This window comes from Mus pahari, chromosome 3 (genome assembly GCF_900095145.1).
Source record: "Mus pahari chromosome 3, PAHARI_EIJ_v1.1, whole genome shotgun sequence".
Lineage (NCBI taxonomy): Eukaryota > Metazoa > Chordata > Mammalia > Rodentia > Muridae > Mus > Mus pahari.
In genome coordinates this window covers 102,844,036-102,859,134 of record NC_034592.1, presented here as the reverse complement: position 1 = coordinate 102,859,134, position 15,099 = coordinate 102,844,036, and the positions used below count along the sequence as shown (strand labels likewise).

Here is a 15,099-nt window from a genome sequence, read left to right as displayed (position 1 = left end):
TCTAGCTGTCTTGAAACTCACTCTGTAGAACAGGTTGGCCTGAACTCAGAGACTAGCCCGCCTCTGCCACCTGGCAGATTTTTAAAAATTAAATGAGAAAATGTGTAATACATATTATGAAGAAATTAGCATTCTTCTACTTTATTAACAGTGAAATTGTAATAAGAGTAGAAAAAATAAAAGTGAATCAGTATGTCACACACACTTTTTTTTAAAAGATTTATTTATGTATATGAGTACACCATTGCTATCATCAGACACACTAGAAAAGGCCATTGGATTCTATTATACATGGTTGTGTGCCACCATGTGGTTGCTGGGAATTAAACTCAGGACCTCTTGAAGAGCAGTCAGTGCTCTTAGCCACTGAGCCATCTCTCCAGCTCCATGTCATGCACATGATATGAATGAAATCAAGACTCAAAAGTCACAAGTGTCATTGCTTAGTACTTTACCTTCCTGGTGTGTCATTATTATACTGACATTGCTTTTTATTGAATGCATACGTGTGGACACTTGGGAGATAGGCACAGTTTCTCTAGTTACAGTGATATCTATTTTTAAGCTTCTCTTGTCATTATTTAGAATTAAATATCTTCAGTTTTCCTACAGCTGGCTGACCTCATTTTCTTTTGCAGAGAGAAAATATTTGGGGACCTTTCTTAATAATTTCACCTGCTTCTACACTTAATAATTGGCACCAGGAGTTTACAAGATTTGTTCCTAAATTTAAGGTAAAGATCCTCTTGTTCTCTAAGATAAGCTTTCTGATCCTTGTTTTGCTGCTGTCTAATTGTCTTAGGCTCCTATGCTGTAGTAAACACTGTGACTGACAGCAGCACAGAAGAAAGGGTTTGTTTTAGTTCACAACTTTATACTCCATCATCCTTTACGGAATTCTGAGCAGGAGCTCAAGAAGTTGGGAACCTGGAAGCAGGAATTGAAGCAGAGGCATTAGAAGTGTGCTGCTTACTGGTTTGTTCTCATAGTTTGCTCAGCCTGCCATCTTCATTAGTCATCTGTGAAGGTGTGGCCCTGCCCCTGCAAGATAGGACCTCCCACATCTATCACTTAGAGACTTGCTTAGAGGCTAGTCTTGGTTTTGGTTCTTGGTTTCTTGCTTTTTTGTTTTGTTTTGGTTTGTTTGTTTGTTTGTTTGTTTTGAGACAGGGTCTCTATATACACCCTTGGCTATCTTGGAACTCTCTGTATAGACCTAGCTGCCCTTGAACTCCTAGAGATCCATTGATCCCTGCCTCCAGAATGCTGTGATTAAAGGCATGTGCTAACATACCTGGTATACAGGCCAATATTATGGAGGCATTTTCTCATTTTGGTTCCCTATTCTTTGTCTCCTGATTTCTGGGATGCAAGATGTACATCCTACTCTTCTATTTTTTTATTTTAAATGTGCATAGTTATGTGTGGCTAGTTGGATCTTCTAGAACTGGAGTTACAGGTGCTTGTGAACTGCCTGATACAGGTGCTGGGGACCAAACTCTGGTACTTTAGAAGAGCAGTAGGTACTCTGAACTGCTAAGCCATCTCTTCATTCTCCATATGTTTGTTTTCTTTGATACAGTCTTATGTGTTATATGCTGTCCTCAAACTTGTTATGTAGCCAGTGTTTCTTTTTTTTTTTTTTTTTGGTTTTTCGAGACAGGGTTTCTCTCTATATAGCCCTGGCTGTCCTGGAACTCACTATGTAGACCAGGCTGACCTCGAACTCAGAAATCCGCCTGCCTCTGCCTCCCCAGTGCTGGGATTAAAGGCGTGTGCCACCAGGCCTGGCCAGTGTTTCTAAGTATATGCTACCACACAAAATTTATGTGGCTTTAGGAATCACTGAGCTTTGTGCACGCTAGACTATCACTGTACAAAGTGAACTACCTACCCAGTCCCTTATATCTGTATTTGCTTCACTTGTTTTCTTCTGTTTTAGAGACAGAAGTATACTCTACCCCCAGTATTCCAGGAGCCTATCTTAGAATCCACTATGTTGTCCAGGCTGGCTCTGAATTTGTTATAGGCAGTCAGCCTGCTTCTGTTTCTAACTGATGGGATCATAGATGAAATATGACATCTAGCTGTTTTGTTTGTTTTTGTTTGTTTTGTTTTGCTTTGCTTCGTTTTGTTGATAAATAGTATGGTGTGCCCGGGCTGGCTTTGAACTTGCCGAGTGACTGGGAATGACTTTGAACTCCCTGATCTTCTTGCCTCAACCTGCCAAGTACTGGAAGTGTGAGTCGTCATTCCCAGCTGCCTTATAGTCCTTTCTAAGAAAAATTACTTATGAGAGTAATAAGAAAGTTAATACATCTTTATACTATGTAAGTGAGAAATTCAAAGTCCATTTTAAGTTAATTATGGCATTTTCCATATGAATTGATGGTCAAGGGGAGATGAATATCTATCTTGATTCAAAGTATATTTTGCCAAATTTTACATTATATTTTAGTTTATTCATATTAATTCATTTTTCTTACCACTCTAAAGCTAGTCTTGGTCCTGCTTATAATGGCTAACATATATAGTGTAAAAATTGATATAGCTAATTGAGAGAGGAAAAAATGAGATTGACTGGCCTAGAGATTTTGTTCAATTGATAGACTGCTTGGTTGCTCTAAATGAAACCACAAATTTGATTCCTAACACCTAATACTTCATGAAATTGGAGGTGGCTTGTTTACTGGCACATGGAAGGTGGAAGCAGAAGGACCTGAAGCTGGGGACATTCTCAGCTATATAGTAGGTCGCAGGCCAGCATGAAGCCCTGCCTCAAAAAAATCTAGAAGTGTGTTGTACCGACTTGAGTATGATGTAGACACAAGGTGTAAATAGGTTTTGTGCTGGACATGTTGGCCCATACCTATATTGTTGTTACATATGAGGCTGACTTATTTTCAGTTCTCTAAGGATATGAGATTCATTCTACTTTTTTTTTTTTTTTTTAATCTTTTTTTTTTAAAGATTTATTTATTTATTATTTATTATATGTAAGTACACTGTAGCTGTCTTCAGACACTCCAGAAGAGGGTGTCAGATCTTGTTACGGATGGTTGTGAGCCACCATGTCGTTGCTGGGATTTGAACTCTGCACCTTTGGAAGAGCAGTCGGATACTCTTACCTGCTGAGCCATCTCACTGCTTTCCAAAAAATAGTTAAAATAGTTCTTAATTTCTATACAGTCACTGAAGGTTTGTGCTGCTCCTCCACTGGCCCATAGGTGGCAGCATGGTATTACTTTAAGGCAGCAGTTGTCTGTGACAACCAATCCTTTCACAGGGTTCACACATCATATATCCTGCATATCAGATATTTACATTATGATTCTTAACAGCAGCAAAATATGTTATGAAGTAGCAGTGAAAATACAAGTATGTTTGCTGGTCACCACAACGTGAAGAACTATATTGAAGTGTTGTAGCATTAGGGAAGTTGAGAACCATTGCTTTAAGTCTGCCTTCATATCTCTTTTTTATTAGTGCTTAGAGCTGAATGTTCATGTGCATATGCAGTGTCCATCTTATATATTTGTTTATTGAATTTCATTTTAATACTAGCATAGTGGGTATAAAATAGAATCGGGACCTAATCATAAGTGTCCCCTCTTAAATTTTCTATTTTACTTATTTTATATTATAAAATACTCACACCACAAAAATTTATTATTTTCTCAAGAGAGTGGTATATACCTGTTATCTCAGTACTCAAGAGGATGAGGCAGAGGATTACAAGTTCAAGGCCACCCTGATCTATGTAGTAAATTTTCTGGCCAACCAGGACTATTTAGCAAAACTTTGTCTCAAAAAGTCAGTCAAGCCAAAAAATACCAGAATAGGCAGGCTAGTCCAAGAAATGGAGGCAGTGCCCCCAAGCCCCTAGCCCTCAGATGGCAGAGAGCGAGAGCTGAGTTCTGCATGCTGTCCTTTGACTTTTGCCCGTGTGCTGTGGCACATGAGTATGCATACATGGATAGATGCATATTCACATGCATATAAAATAAGTGTAATAAAAAACCCTTCTCACTCGGGAGGCAGAGGCAGGTGGATTTCTGAGTTTGAGGCCAGCCTGGTCTACAGAGTGAGTACCAGGACAGCCAGGGCTAAACAGAGAAACCCTATCTCGAAAAACCAAAAAAACCAAAACAAAACAAAACAAAAACCCTGCTCTTGTAAAGATTTAACTGTGTGGTTCAGTAGCTTTATGTATATGTAAGTGTTTAAGGCTGTCACTGCTCTCATCCCTACTGTCTTTGCCCTACCCTTAAACCTATGTTCATTAAGCAGTAATTTCTTATTTCCCTTTGCCTCTAGCCTCTGGAAAACATAAATCTTTATTTGCCAAATACTTCATGTGACTGGAAACCATGCAGTATTTGTCCTTACATGCTTGGCTTCTTTCATTCAGCATAAAAAGTCCAGGTTCATTCTCAATGTAACATGAATGCTTCATTTTCTTTTGTATATAGCTATAAAATTGTCTGTATATTTCATTTTGGTTCTTGCTCATCTGTTGATGGATTTTAGAGTATTTTTCACCTTTTGGCTGCCCATAAACATTCATGTACATTTCTGTTTGAATTGCATGTCTTGTTTTCATTACTATAGGACATATGTCCAAATTGATTTACTTGGTCATACTATATTTCTGGTTATTTAGAAACCTGTTTATGTGGTCTGTAAACTAAGATTAGATTTCACAGTTTTAAATTACCGATTAAAACGTACCTCATAATACACAACATGGAATTCAAATATGTATCTTTTAGGTATGTATCTATACCCACTATTTAATAATCACACTGTTTTGTTGAGATATCATTAATAATCATTAATGATGATTATTAAACAACATGGACTGCAGAACTTAGAGTTTACAAAGGATTTGCTGACCCCAGCACAGTCACTTCATTGTTTTTATTGCCATTTCTCTTAGATTGTTGAAAATGTATTTACTTTCTTGTTAGATGGAGGTTCTACTTAGGGTTATAACTAAATTTTATCAGGTACAGATCTGTGTTGCTGAGATCTGGAAATTTAGTGTATTTGGTATTGGTGCCTGAAAAATGTGTATGGTTTTGACTAGGACCCCTTCTCCTTACAACTTCTTTATATTTATCATAAAATGATTTATCAAGGTTTTGTTTTTTTTTTTTTTAGACAGGGTTTCTCTTTGTAGCCCTGGGTGTCCTGGAACTCACTTTGTAGACCAGGCTGGCCTCGAACTCAGAAATCAGCCTTCCTCTGCCTCCCAAGTGCTGGGATTAAAGGCCTGGGCAACCACTGCCTGGCCTCTTAATAGTTTTACTAAGTCATTCAGAATAACATTTATTGATAATGCTTTTAGTTTATTTTCAAAGACAAAAATAACGTATTGATCTGTTTTCCAGGTGCTACCATATTGGGGAAATCCTCATGATAGAAAAGTTATCCGGAGATTCTGGAGTCAGGTAACTTCAGTCTCAGTCAGTCAGTCAGTCTGTCTGTCTGTCTGTCTCTCTCTCTCTCTCTTCTCTCCTATCCTCTTGCTCTGTCATTCTCTTTGGCCTGAGTAAGTCCTCATGCATACAAAATCTATAATACGTTTCTGAATATGGGGCAAATATGTTTTTACTTTTTGATAAAATGTTTTTCCTGTACAGGCAATCATTTGGACTTAAAAGGAGACTTTTTTTTTTAATTTACTTAAAAAAAAAATTAATGTGTATTTGCCTGTATATATGTACAACAAATATATGTAGGATTCCTAAGAGGCTAGAGGGGAGGGCATCAGGTCCCCTTGAAGACAAGGGGATTCTTGAGTTACAAGGGATTCTGAGCCATCATGCAAACTCCAAGTGGTCTAACCACTGAGCTATCTCCTCAGTCACACCTTCCTTTTTCTTTCATGAACTGTAGATGAGTTGATAGAAAATGCTTTAAAACATTGGACATTTGTGTTGTACCTTACCGCACATCTTTCGGTCACATAGATGGAAGAACATCTATTCTTCATTTTTCTTTTAAAGGAGTGTTCATACTTCACTAACCTTTTAAAGACAAGAGCTCGCTCTGTAGACCAGGCTGTCCTCAAACCCAGAAATCCTCCTGCCTCTGCCTCCCCAGCGCTGGGACTGAAGATGTGCACCACAACTCCATTAGCTACCGGAGAGATGGCTCAGTAGGGGCTGAGCAAGCTTGATAATTAATGTACATTTAATCCCTGGAACCAACAGTGGAAGGAAAGAACCAACTCTGGAAAATTGCCCTTTTACCGCCACATCTATATGCTTACTCATATTTACACGTACATGTACATCAAAAAAAATGTTTCTTATAAAATTTGACATAATGTTTTTTGATTATTTATTTATTTATTTATTTTTATTGCATTTGTAGAAGACCTTATATACTCAGGATGCTCCCTTCCATGTGGTTATCACTAGCTACCAGCTGGTGGTTCAGGATGTCAAGTATTTCCAGCGGGTCAAGTGGCAATACATGGTACTGGATGAAGCTCAGGCACTGAAGAGCAGTTCCAGGTAATATGCATAATAGAAACTAGCCTCGTGGGAGGAAGTCTATACATAGAATCAGCAAAGGCCAGAAATTTCAGAATGTAACATAGCATAGGCTATGTATGTATGCCTCAGCTACTTGCCTGACCAGAATTGAGAAATTCTTATTTATACTTTTTTTTGAAACTCAAATATTATGCTTAGATATATTGATTTTTTTCCTCAATATTAATCTCCTCCATTAATTGTTATAACTTTTATTGTTGTTGCTGTTGTTTCTTCTTCTCCTCCTCCTCCTCCTCATCCTCCTCTTCCTTCTTCTTCCTCATCCTCTTCTTCCTTCTTCCTCCTCTTCCTCCTCCTTCTCTTTTCTTTTTCTTTTTTAAAGGTAAGAACAGTAGGAAACTTTAAAGCCAGAAAGGTTTCCCACTTTACCTATTTGTGGATTTTTCCCCCTAAGCCATAATACCATTGGTATTGATGATTCTCACAGTTCTGCTGGGATTTTTATCTTCATTTCTGTTAAAGTATATTTTTGATTATGTGCATGATACAGTACATGATTTTTTTTAAGTTTTATTTATTTTATGTATGTGAGTACATAGTAGTTCTCTTCAGACACACCAGAAGAGGGCACCAGATCATATTACAGATGGTTGTGAGCTAACATGTGGTTGGTGGGAAATGAACTCGGGACCTCTGGAAGAGTAGTCAAGTGCTCTTGGGGCAGGGGGTTTGGGGGACGGTTTTTAGACAGGGTTTCCCTGTATAGTCCTGGCTGTCCTGGAACTCACTCTGTAGACCAGGCTGGTCTCAAACTTAGAATCCCACCTGCCTCTGCCTCCCAAGTTCTTGGATTAAAGGTCTGCACCACCTCCGCCCAGCCAGTCAAGTGCTCTTAACCACTCTCCATTCCCAGTATATGATTCTTAAGTATTATTTGGAAAGCTTTATTTAGAATTTGGGTCTTAGTATAAGTACAGAAAGACATATTGCCAACTTATAATTTGCAACTCATTTTCTTGAACAGTGTTCGTTGGAAGATTCTCTTACAATTCCAGTGTCGGAATCGACTTTTGTTAACTGGAACCCCCATTCAGAATACCATGGCAGAGGTAGGCACTAGTCAAGGTGATGGTGTATATCTTCATAAGACACCTGTACCTACAATGGACTTCTATCATTATGTACAAATTATATTTACCACTGTACAAGAATTAAATTGTAGCTTCCTAAGTGTCTTGCAGGCAGCATTTTTTTTTTTTTGTTTGTTTGTTTTTTTGTTTTTTTGAGACAGGGTTTCTCTGTATAGCTCTGGCTGTCCTGGAACTCACTCTGTAGACCAGGCTGGCCTCGAACTCAGAAATCCGCCTGTCTCTGCCTCCCAAGTGCTGAGATTAAAGGCGTGCGCCACCATGCCCGGCTGCAGGCAGCATTCTTATTTTCTTACTATTTATTAATTATAATGTTCCTTTTGTTTCCTTAATAAATATTGAGCACATTAGGAAATTTTGCCCATCTAATAAAGATAACTTTTTACTCTAGAATTGGAAAATCTCTAACATCGAGGACCTCAATCTTTTTGCTTAGAATTCATCATAATAGGGGTCACAAAACTTTCTGTAGAAGAAGAAATAGTATTTTACATTTCATAGACAGTATTTTACTGTTAACAACTGCTTGTTTTTGCTTATGCAGTATGGAAACAATCATAAGTAGAGTATAAATGAATGGCTATGGCTATGTTCCCGTAGACCTTTATTCATGAAAACATATGACCAACCAGATAGCGTCATAGGCTATAATTGTCTAGCCCTTGCTGATGGCTATTAGCAACTATTACACTACTATAAAACTGTTCGGTTGTCAACCAGCTGTGGGACTGTCATCTCTAAAACTATTATACTAAAAAAATCTGAGCAGGGTTTATACTTCTAAATTTGTAGTTAGCAATAAATTAAGAAATCATCATTTTTTGTTATTTATTACGGCTCACTGAGCAAGCAGGTGTTTGGATTCATTTATTCTTTCTGTCTCATAAACACAAATTCATTTGTTAACCCACTCCCCAAACCTTAATATATAGTCACACAGTATCATTTTATGGCACCATATCTTTTTCATATTTTTCCTTTATTTTAAGCTCTGGGCTCTGCTACATTTCATTATGCCTACATTATTTGATTCACATGAAGAATTTAATGAATGGTTTTCCAAAGACATTGAAAGTCATGCTGAAAACAAATCTGCTATTGATGAGAGTAAGTACTGCTGTGACTTTCCTCTTTCTGTGTACAGTTTAAGACTTTGTAACCCAGGTCTCACACTGCAGTCTGGAATGGCCTGGGATTCTCTATGTAGTGTAGCCTCAAACGGATATTTCCGGGTTCAGTTTCCCAAGTGCTGGGATTACGGGTGGCTCTGAATTTTATTTTCAATTTATTAGTATGGGCAACTATGCATAGTTTTTTTCTGTGTGAAGAATTTCTCTTTCATTATACCTACAAGAGTTAAGGGTAAAACTGTTATAAAGTAGTTAATATAATGTTAATAAAGTAGCTAAATGCTCTGAGTTAAAAAGAATAGAACACTACTGTAGACAATCTAAGCAAGATATAAAAATCTTAATAATATACTACATTTTGGTTTGTAGGCATCTGTCTTAGGTAGAGTTTCCATTGATGTGAACAGACACCATGACCAAGGCATCTTTTATAAAGGAAAACATTTAATTGGGACTGGCTTACTGTTTGAGAAGTTTAGTCCATTATCATCATGGCAGGAAGTATGGCAGCATGCAAGCAGGCATGGTGCTAGTAGAGCCAAGAATTCTGTCCTTAGGCTGCAGAAGGAGCCTGTCTAACTGGGTATAGCTTGAGTTTAGGAGACCTCAAAGCCCACCTACATAGTGCCTTACTTCTTCTACAAAACCACATATACTCCAATAAGACCACACCTCCAAGCATTGAAACACATTAATCTATAGGGGCCAAACTTATTCAAACCACCACATTCCCATGGAAATATCACATGGAAATTATATTCATATGGAAATCATATAACAGGCCATGTTTTTTCATTTTTGTTTTTCTTATAATAAAAGTCAAATATTTGAGAGGTTATTTTTTATTTTTTCATCTATATTAGGATTTAAATTTTTTTTCTTTTAGTTTTTCTAATTATTGGGTGGAAAGGTACATACTGCAGTGAGTTTGTGGAGGCTGTAGGGCAATTATGGAGTTGCTTTTTTCTTTGTTTTACCCATGTGTGGGTTCTGGGAAAATTGGACTGAGGTCACTAGGTTTGATTGGTGAGCATACTTACTCATCAATGAACCATTTCATCAGCCTTAGGATTTGTTTCTATTGCAAACATTTTTAACCTTGTTTGTCAATCTTTTTGTACTATTTCCCTAATATTAAGAATTTGCCATGTTGCTATTTTATTTTATTTGTGGTTTTTTGAGATTAGATTCCTCTATGTATTCCTGGCTGTCTTGCAACTCACTCTTTTGACTAGCCTTGCCTTCAACTGAGAGATCTGCTTCCCTCCATTTTCCAAGTGCTGGGATTAAATGTGTCTACCATCACTTCCTGGCTGCTGTGTTGCTAACTATGTAGACATAATTTGACATCTACTAATTGTAGGAAAAATTAAGTAGGGTCTGGAGAGGTGATTCAGTGGTTAAGAGCCCTGGCTGCTCTTTTAGAGGATCTGGGTTCAATTTCCAGAATGCACATGGCAGCTTCCAGTTGTCTGTAACTCCTGTCACTTGGTATACAACACCCCTTCCTGACCACATTAAGCACTCCCTATGTACATGGTGCTCAGACATGCATGCAGCCAAAACACACACCATAAAATAAATAAATTCTGTAAGTATAATTTGGGGGAAACGGTGTCCTAGTTAGCTTTCTGTTGCTGTGAAAAACTTTATGACCAAAAGCAGTTTGGGGAGGAAGGGGTTTACTGGGGTTACATGTTCCAGTTGTAGACCATCGTAGATCTCAAAAGAGGAGCAGAAGCAGAAAGCTTGAACCAGATACTGAAACACTGCTTTCTGGCTTGCTTTCATGGGTTTTTCACCGGCCTTCTTGTTTTACCCAGGACTCCCTGCCCAGGAGTAGCACTGTTAACAGAGGGCTGTGGCTTCCTTAATCAATGAATAACTCAGAAAATGTAGGCTTGTGTTGTGATGTATGTCTTTAATATCACCACTTAGGAGGCAGAGGCACGTCAATCTCTGAATTTGAGGCCAACCTGATCCATAGAGTTGAGTTCTAGGATAGCCAGAGCTACATAGTGAGACCCTGTCTTGAAAGAAAAGAAAAAGAAAAGAAAATGTTCCCACAGTCCAGTCTTGATGGGAAAGAATTCCTCAGTTGGAGTTCTCTCTGCCCAGGGGTGCTACTTTGTGTCAGGTTGATAAAAATTACATAGCACACTCTGGAAGTTCCTGCTAGCTTTGAGTTGGTTTTGATACAATCTCCCAAATAGGCTCTGAAAGTGGGTTCTCATGTAAACAGTCTGTATAAGACGCTTGCTTTTCTGCTTTGGAACAAGTTCATTCTTTAGAGACTCTGTGAGCTCAGTGGCGTTTTCAGGGTGTAGGAGAGAGGATGTTGTTTATTTTGATTGTCTTAAATCAGTATATGGTAAATTATTTGTGGACTTCCTGTTTCAGATCAACTCTCTCGTTTACACATGATTTTGAAACCATTTATGCTGAGAAGAATCAAAAAAGATGTAGAAAATGAATTGTCTGATAAGGTAAGAAATAAAATCTTACTGAGTTTGAACCTTAGTAGATACCAACTTAAGATTCTTCACAGGCTATTTCCTTGATACATATTTAGTTGAAGGATAATTCGTTTGATTAAGAAGATCTTTGAACTTGAATAGTCATAGGGGACCTAACCAAGGCAAAGTAACCTTCTTTTCCTTTTGTTAACAATCCTCCTCCAGTTGGTTTTGTTTTATTTTTATACAGGGTCTTAACACTGTAAGCTAGGCCAGCCTAGAACTCATATATATAGGGTGACCAAACTCTGAACAGTCTTCCTGCCTTTGAGATTATAGGTATGAGCCATCATGCCTGTACATACTTTTATTAATGGAGAGCTTAAAACATTACAAAAATAAAATAATGTAATAACTCCACTCGTGCCCATGATACACCAAAAGTAGTTATCAACACATAGTCATCCCTAACTGATCATGTATTCTGAAACAAATAGTATCATGCAGATACCTGGATTTTCCTTTGAAACAAGGTCTTACTGTGTAGACTAGGCTAAGGTTGGCCCCAGAACATGGAGAGTTTCTTGCTTTTTCATAACTCCAGGTACTGGGATTAATTATGCCCTGCAGATTTGGTCTTTTGTAAAGTCAGGTATCATTATTATCTTTGAGCAAATGAATGATAATATTTTTAACCAATTTAGTGTGTTGTAGGAAAAAAAAAAACCCTCTTTCTTTATCCTTAATGTATTGCATGGTGCTTGTTGTACACTAAGAGTCCTTTCACAGTTGGCACATGAAATATGGATATGGGAATATTTGGAAATCACTGTGAAGGGTGATTGTTGGTGCTGTTAAAACTGGAAAGATAGGCAAGATGTGTTTGTGCTTACCCCCAGCACTTGGGAGGCAGGGGCACTCGGACCTCAGTGAGGCCAGCTTGGTCTACAGATCCAGTTCCAGAACAGACAGAGCTACACAGGCAAACCTTGTCTCAGATGAGGGGAAAAAAAATAAAAGAAGTAGAAAATATTATTCAGGAAGAACATCTAGTGTGTGATTGGTCACAACATAGGATTATAGAAATAGTTAATTCTGGTAAGTATTGTTTCTTTAGTCATAACCTGGTTTGTATATGTCTTCTATTTTAAGTTTATACTGTTTGTTTGTTTGTTGAGACAGGGTTTCTCTGTGTAGCCCTGGCTGTCTTGGATCCCACTCTGTGGACTAGGCTGGCCTCGAACTCAGAAATCCATCTGCCTCTCCCTCCTGAGTGCTAGAATTAAAGGCGTTTGTCACCATTGCCTGGCCCCCTCCTTTTTTTTCCTTCACCTGATTTTTGCAAACATATAAAGATGTTTTGTTTCAAATTTTTCTTTGCTTTTAGATTGAGATTCTAATGTACTGCCAATTGACCAGCCGACAAAAACTCTTATATCAGGCACTAAAGAATAAAATTTCCATTGAGGACTTACTGCAGTCTTCAATGGGCTCCACACAACAAGCACAGAACACCACCAGCAGCCTCATGAATTTAGTCATGCAATTCAGGAAGGTAAGACTTATGTCATTTGCTTTGATATTTTTATTGACCTTCTTCATGGAGAGAATTTTGATATTGATGCCAGATAGAACAATAGAGATGAAAATTGGAAGGCAAATATTCAGGAAGCTTAACCTTCAGCAATGATGTCCACAAATGACAATATTGTCTTACCATTTCTCTTCTTAGGTGTGTAATCACCCAGAGTTATTTGAACGGCAAGAAACGTGGTCTCCATTTCACATTTCTCTAAAGCCATATGAAATTTCAAAGTTTATCTATCGTCATGGACAGATCAGGGTCTTCAACCACTCACGAGATAGGTAAGCAAATAGTTAGCATCTGGTAATACTGTGTGCTTTTGTAACTTGGCACCTTGAGTTTTAGTAGTGCTAGGTATTGAACTCAAGGTCTCATGCTTATTAAGTGAAAGATCTACGACAGAGCTTTGTCCCTAATGCGATAGGTAAATTTAATGATGAAAATGTGAATGTCCAATAAAGAGATGTTTAAACAAGTGGTGAACAGCTATTGCGGGTGCTTATGGGGGGAGTTGGAGCATTATTCTTTTATTTATTTATTTATTTATTTATTTATTTATTTATTTATTTATTTATTATATGTAAGTACACTGTAGCTGTCTTCAGACACTCCAGAAGAGGGCGTCAGATCTTGTTATGGATGGTTATGAGCCACCATGTAGTTGCTGGGATTTGAACTCAGGGCCTTCAGAAGAGCAGTCGGGTGCTCTTACCCACTGAGCCATCTCACCAGCCCGAGTTGAAGCATTATTAAGGCTCCCATTAGATGGCCTTAATGTGTACCTGCTTGTGGACGTTGTACATCGTGGTGCGGAGCCTAGTGCGCACCACGATGTACAACGTCCACAAGCAGTGATTGGTCACAACATAGGATTATAGAAATAGTTAATTCTGGTAAGTATTGTTTCTTTAGTCATAACCTGGTTTGTATATGTCTTCTATTTTAAGTTTATACTGTTTGTTTGTTTGTTGAGACAGGGTTTCTCTGTGTAGCCCTGGCTGTCCTGGAACTCACTTGGTAGACCAGGCTGGCCTCGAACTCAGAAATCCGCCTGCCTCTGCCTCCTGAGTGCTGGGATTAAAGGCGTGCACCACCACGCCCGGCTGAAAGTTCAAAACTTTGTTATAAAAATATTCATCAGCATGACTTACTGAAGCTAAAATTGAAGATTATTTAACAGGTTTGAAGAAGATAAACGGAGCAGAGCTGTGCTTTTGTCTAGGTTAGAATCCACTTTCTTCCTTTTGTTAGGATTTGCATGGTCACATGGCAAAGAACCTTCTTATGTATAGAAATAGTTTAACTCTTAAAAGAGTTTTCTTATTTTGGACCCTCCAGTTTAATTATCTTTCCAATGTTTTTATTTCCCTTGAGAGTTACTTTAATTACTTGCTTTACAGGTGGTTGAAGGTTCTTCTTTCTCCATTTGCACCAGACTATATCCAGCAGTCTCTCTTCCATAGAAAAGGTAGGCATTTTGATCTTTGGAAGAAAAGTGTATTTGGGATTTACCAGGGTGTTCTTAGTTTTGCCTGTGGACAAATTTTATTTTGAACTAGTAATGTTTGGGCTTTTATTTTCATTTAAAAAAAGAGTTAGTGTTGAGTTAGTGTCTAGGGAGGTAGGTGCCTTAGGGTTAGGGTCATTAGCATTTGCTGCACTAGTGTCAGAACTAGAGTTCAACTCTCTGCAGCCCAGGTAAATGCTGTCTGTGGTAGCCCTCGTGTCATCCTAGCACGTGGGTTGCAGAAACAGGGTCCCTAAGGGTCAGGATTGTTCTTTGATTTTCCAGGTATTAATGAAGGAAGCTGTTTTTCTTTCCTTCGATTTATTGATGTCTCGCCAGCAGAGATGGCAAGCCTCATGCTTCAGGGACTTTTGGCCAGGTGAGGAGTTTGCTCCATGTTTGATTGAAGGGCGCCGGGGACAGGCAGGGACAACGTGTGAAAATGTGAAGTTAAATAGTACTGCCCCGTCTGTAATACTAACCCTCACCTCCATTAATAATGACCAAGGAATGATACATACCTGTAATCTTGGGAGACTGAGGCAGGGGAATTGGGTGTTGGAAACAGGTTATGCTACATGAAACCTCGTCCCACCCACCAGTAAAAAATGATTATGGGCGCCGGACACGGTGGCACACGCCTTTAATTCCAGCGCTCGAGAGGCAGTGGCAGGCGGATTTCTGAGTTCAAGGCCAGCCTGGTCTACCAAGTGAATTCCAGGACAGCCAGGGCTATACAGAAAAACCCTGTCTCGAAAAACAAAAAA

At 38.5% G+C, this 15,099-nt stretch overlaps 1 protein-coding gene across 1 annotated transcript in view; it reads left to right on the top strand.

Moving 5' to 3' along the window:
- The window catches only part of Ino80 (INO80 complex ATPase subunit), a 97,504-nt gene that overhangs the window by 35,546 nt on the left and 46,859 nt on the right, over positions 1–15,099 (top strand). The window contains exons 14-23 of the mRNA XM_021192643.2: positions 639–734; positions 5,394–5,453; positions 6,382–6,524; positions 7,531–7,615; positions 8,644–8,761; positions 11,185–11,270; positions 12,628–12,795; positions 12,973–13,106; positions 14,226–14,293; positions 14,618–14,711. Of these exons, the coding sequence (XP_021048302.1) occupies positions 639–734; positions 5,394–5,453; positions 6,382–6,524; positions 7,531–7,615; positions 8,644–8,761; positions 11,185–11,270; positions 12,628–12,795; positions 12,973–13,106; positions 14,226–14,293; positions 14,618–14,711 (1,052 nt within the window). The remainder of the gene's footprint in view (positions 1–638; positions 735–5,393; positions 5,454–6,381; positions 6,525–7,530; positions 7,616–8,643; positions 8,762–11,184; positions 11,271–12,627; positions 12,796–12,972; positions 13,107–14,225; positions 14,294–14,617; positions 14,712–15,099) is intronic.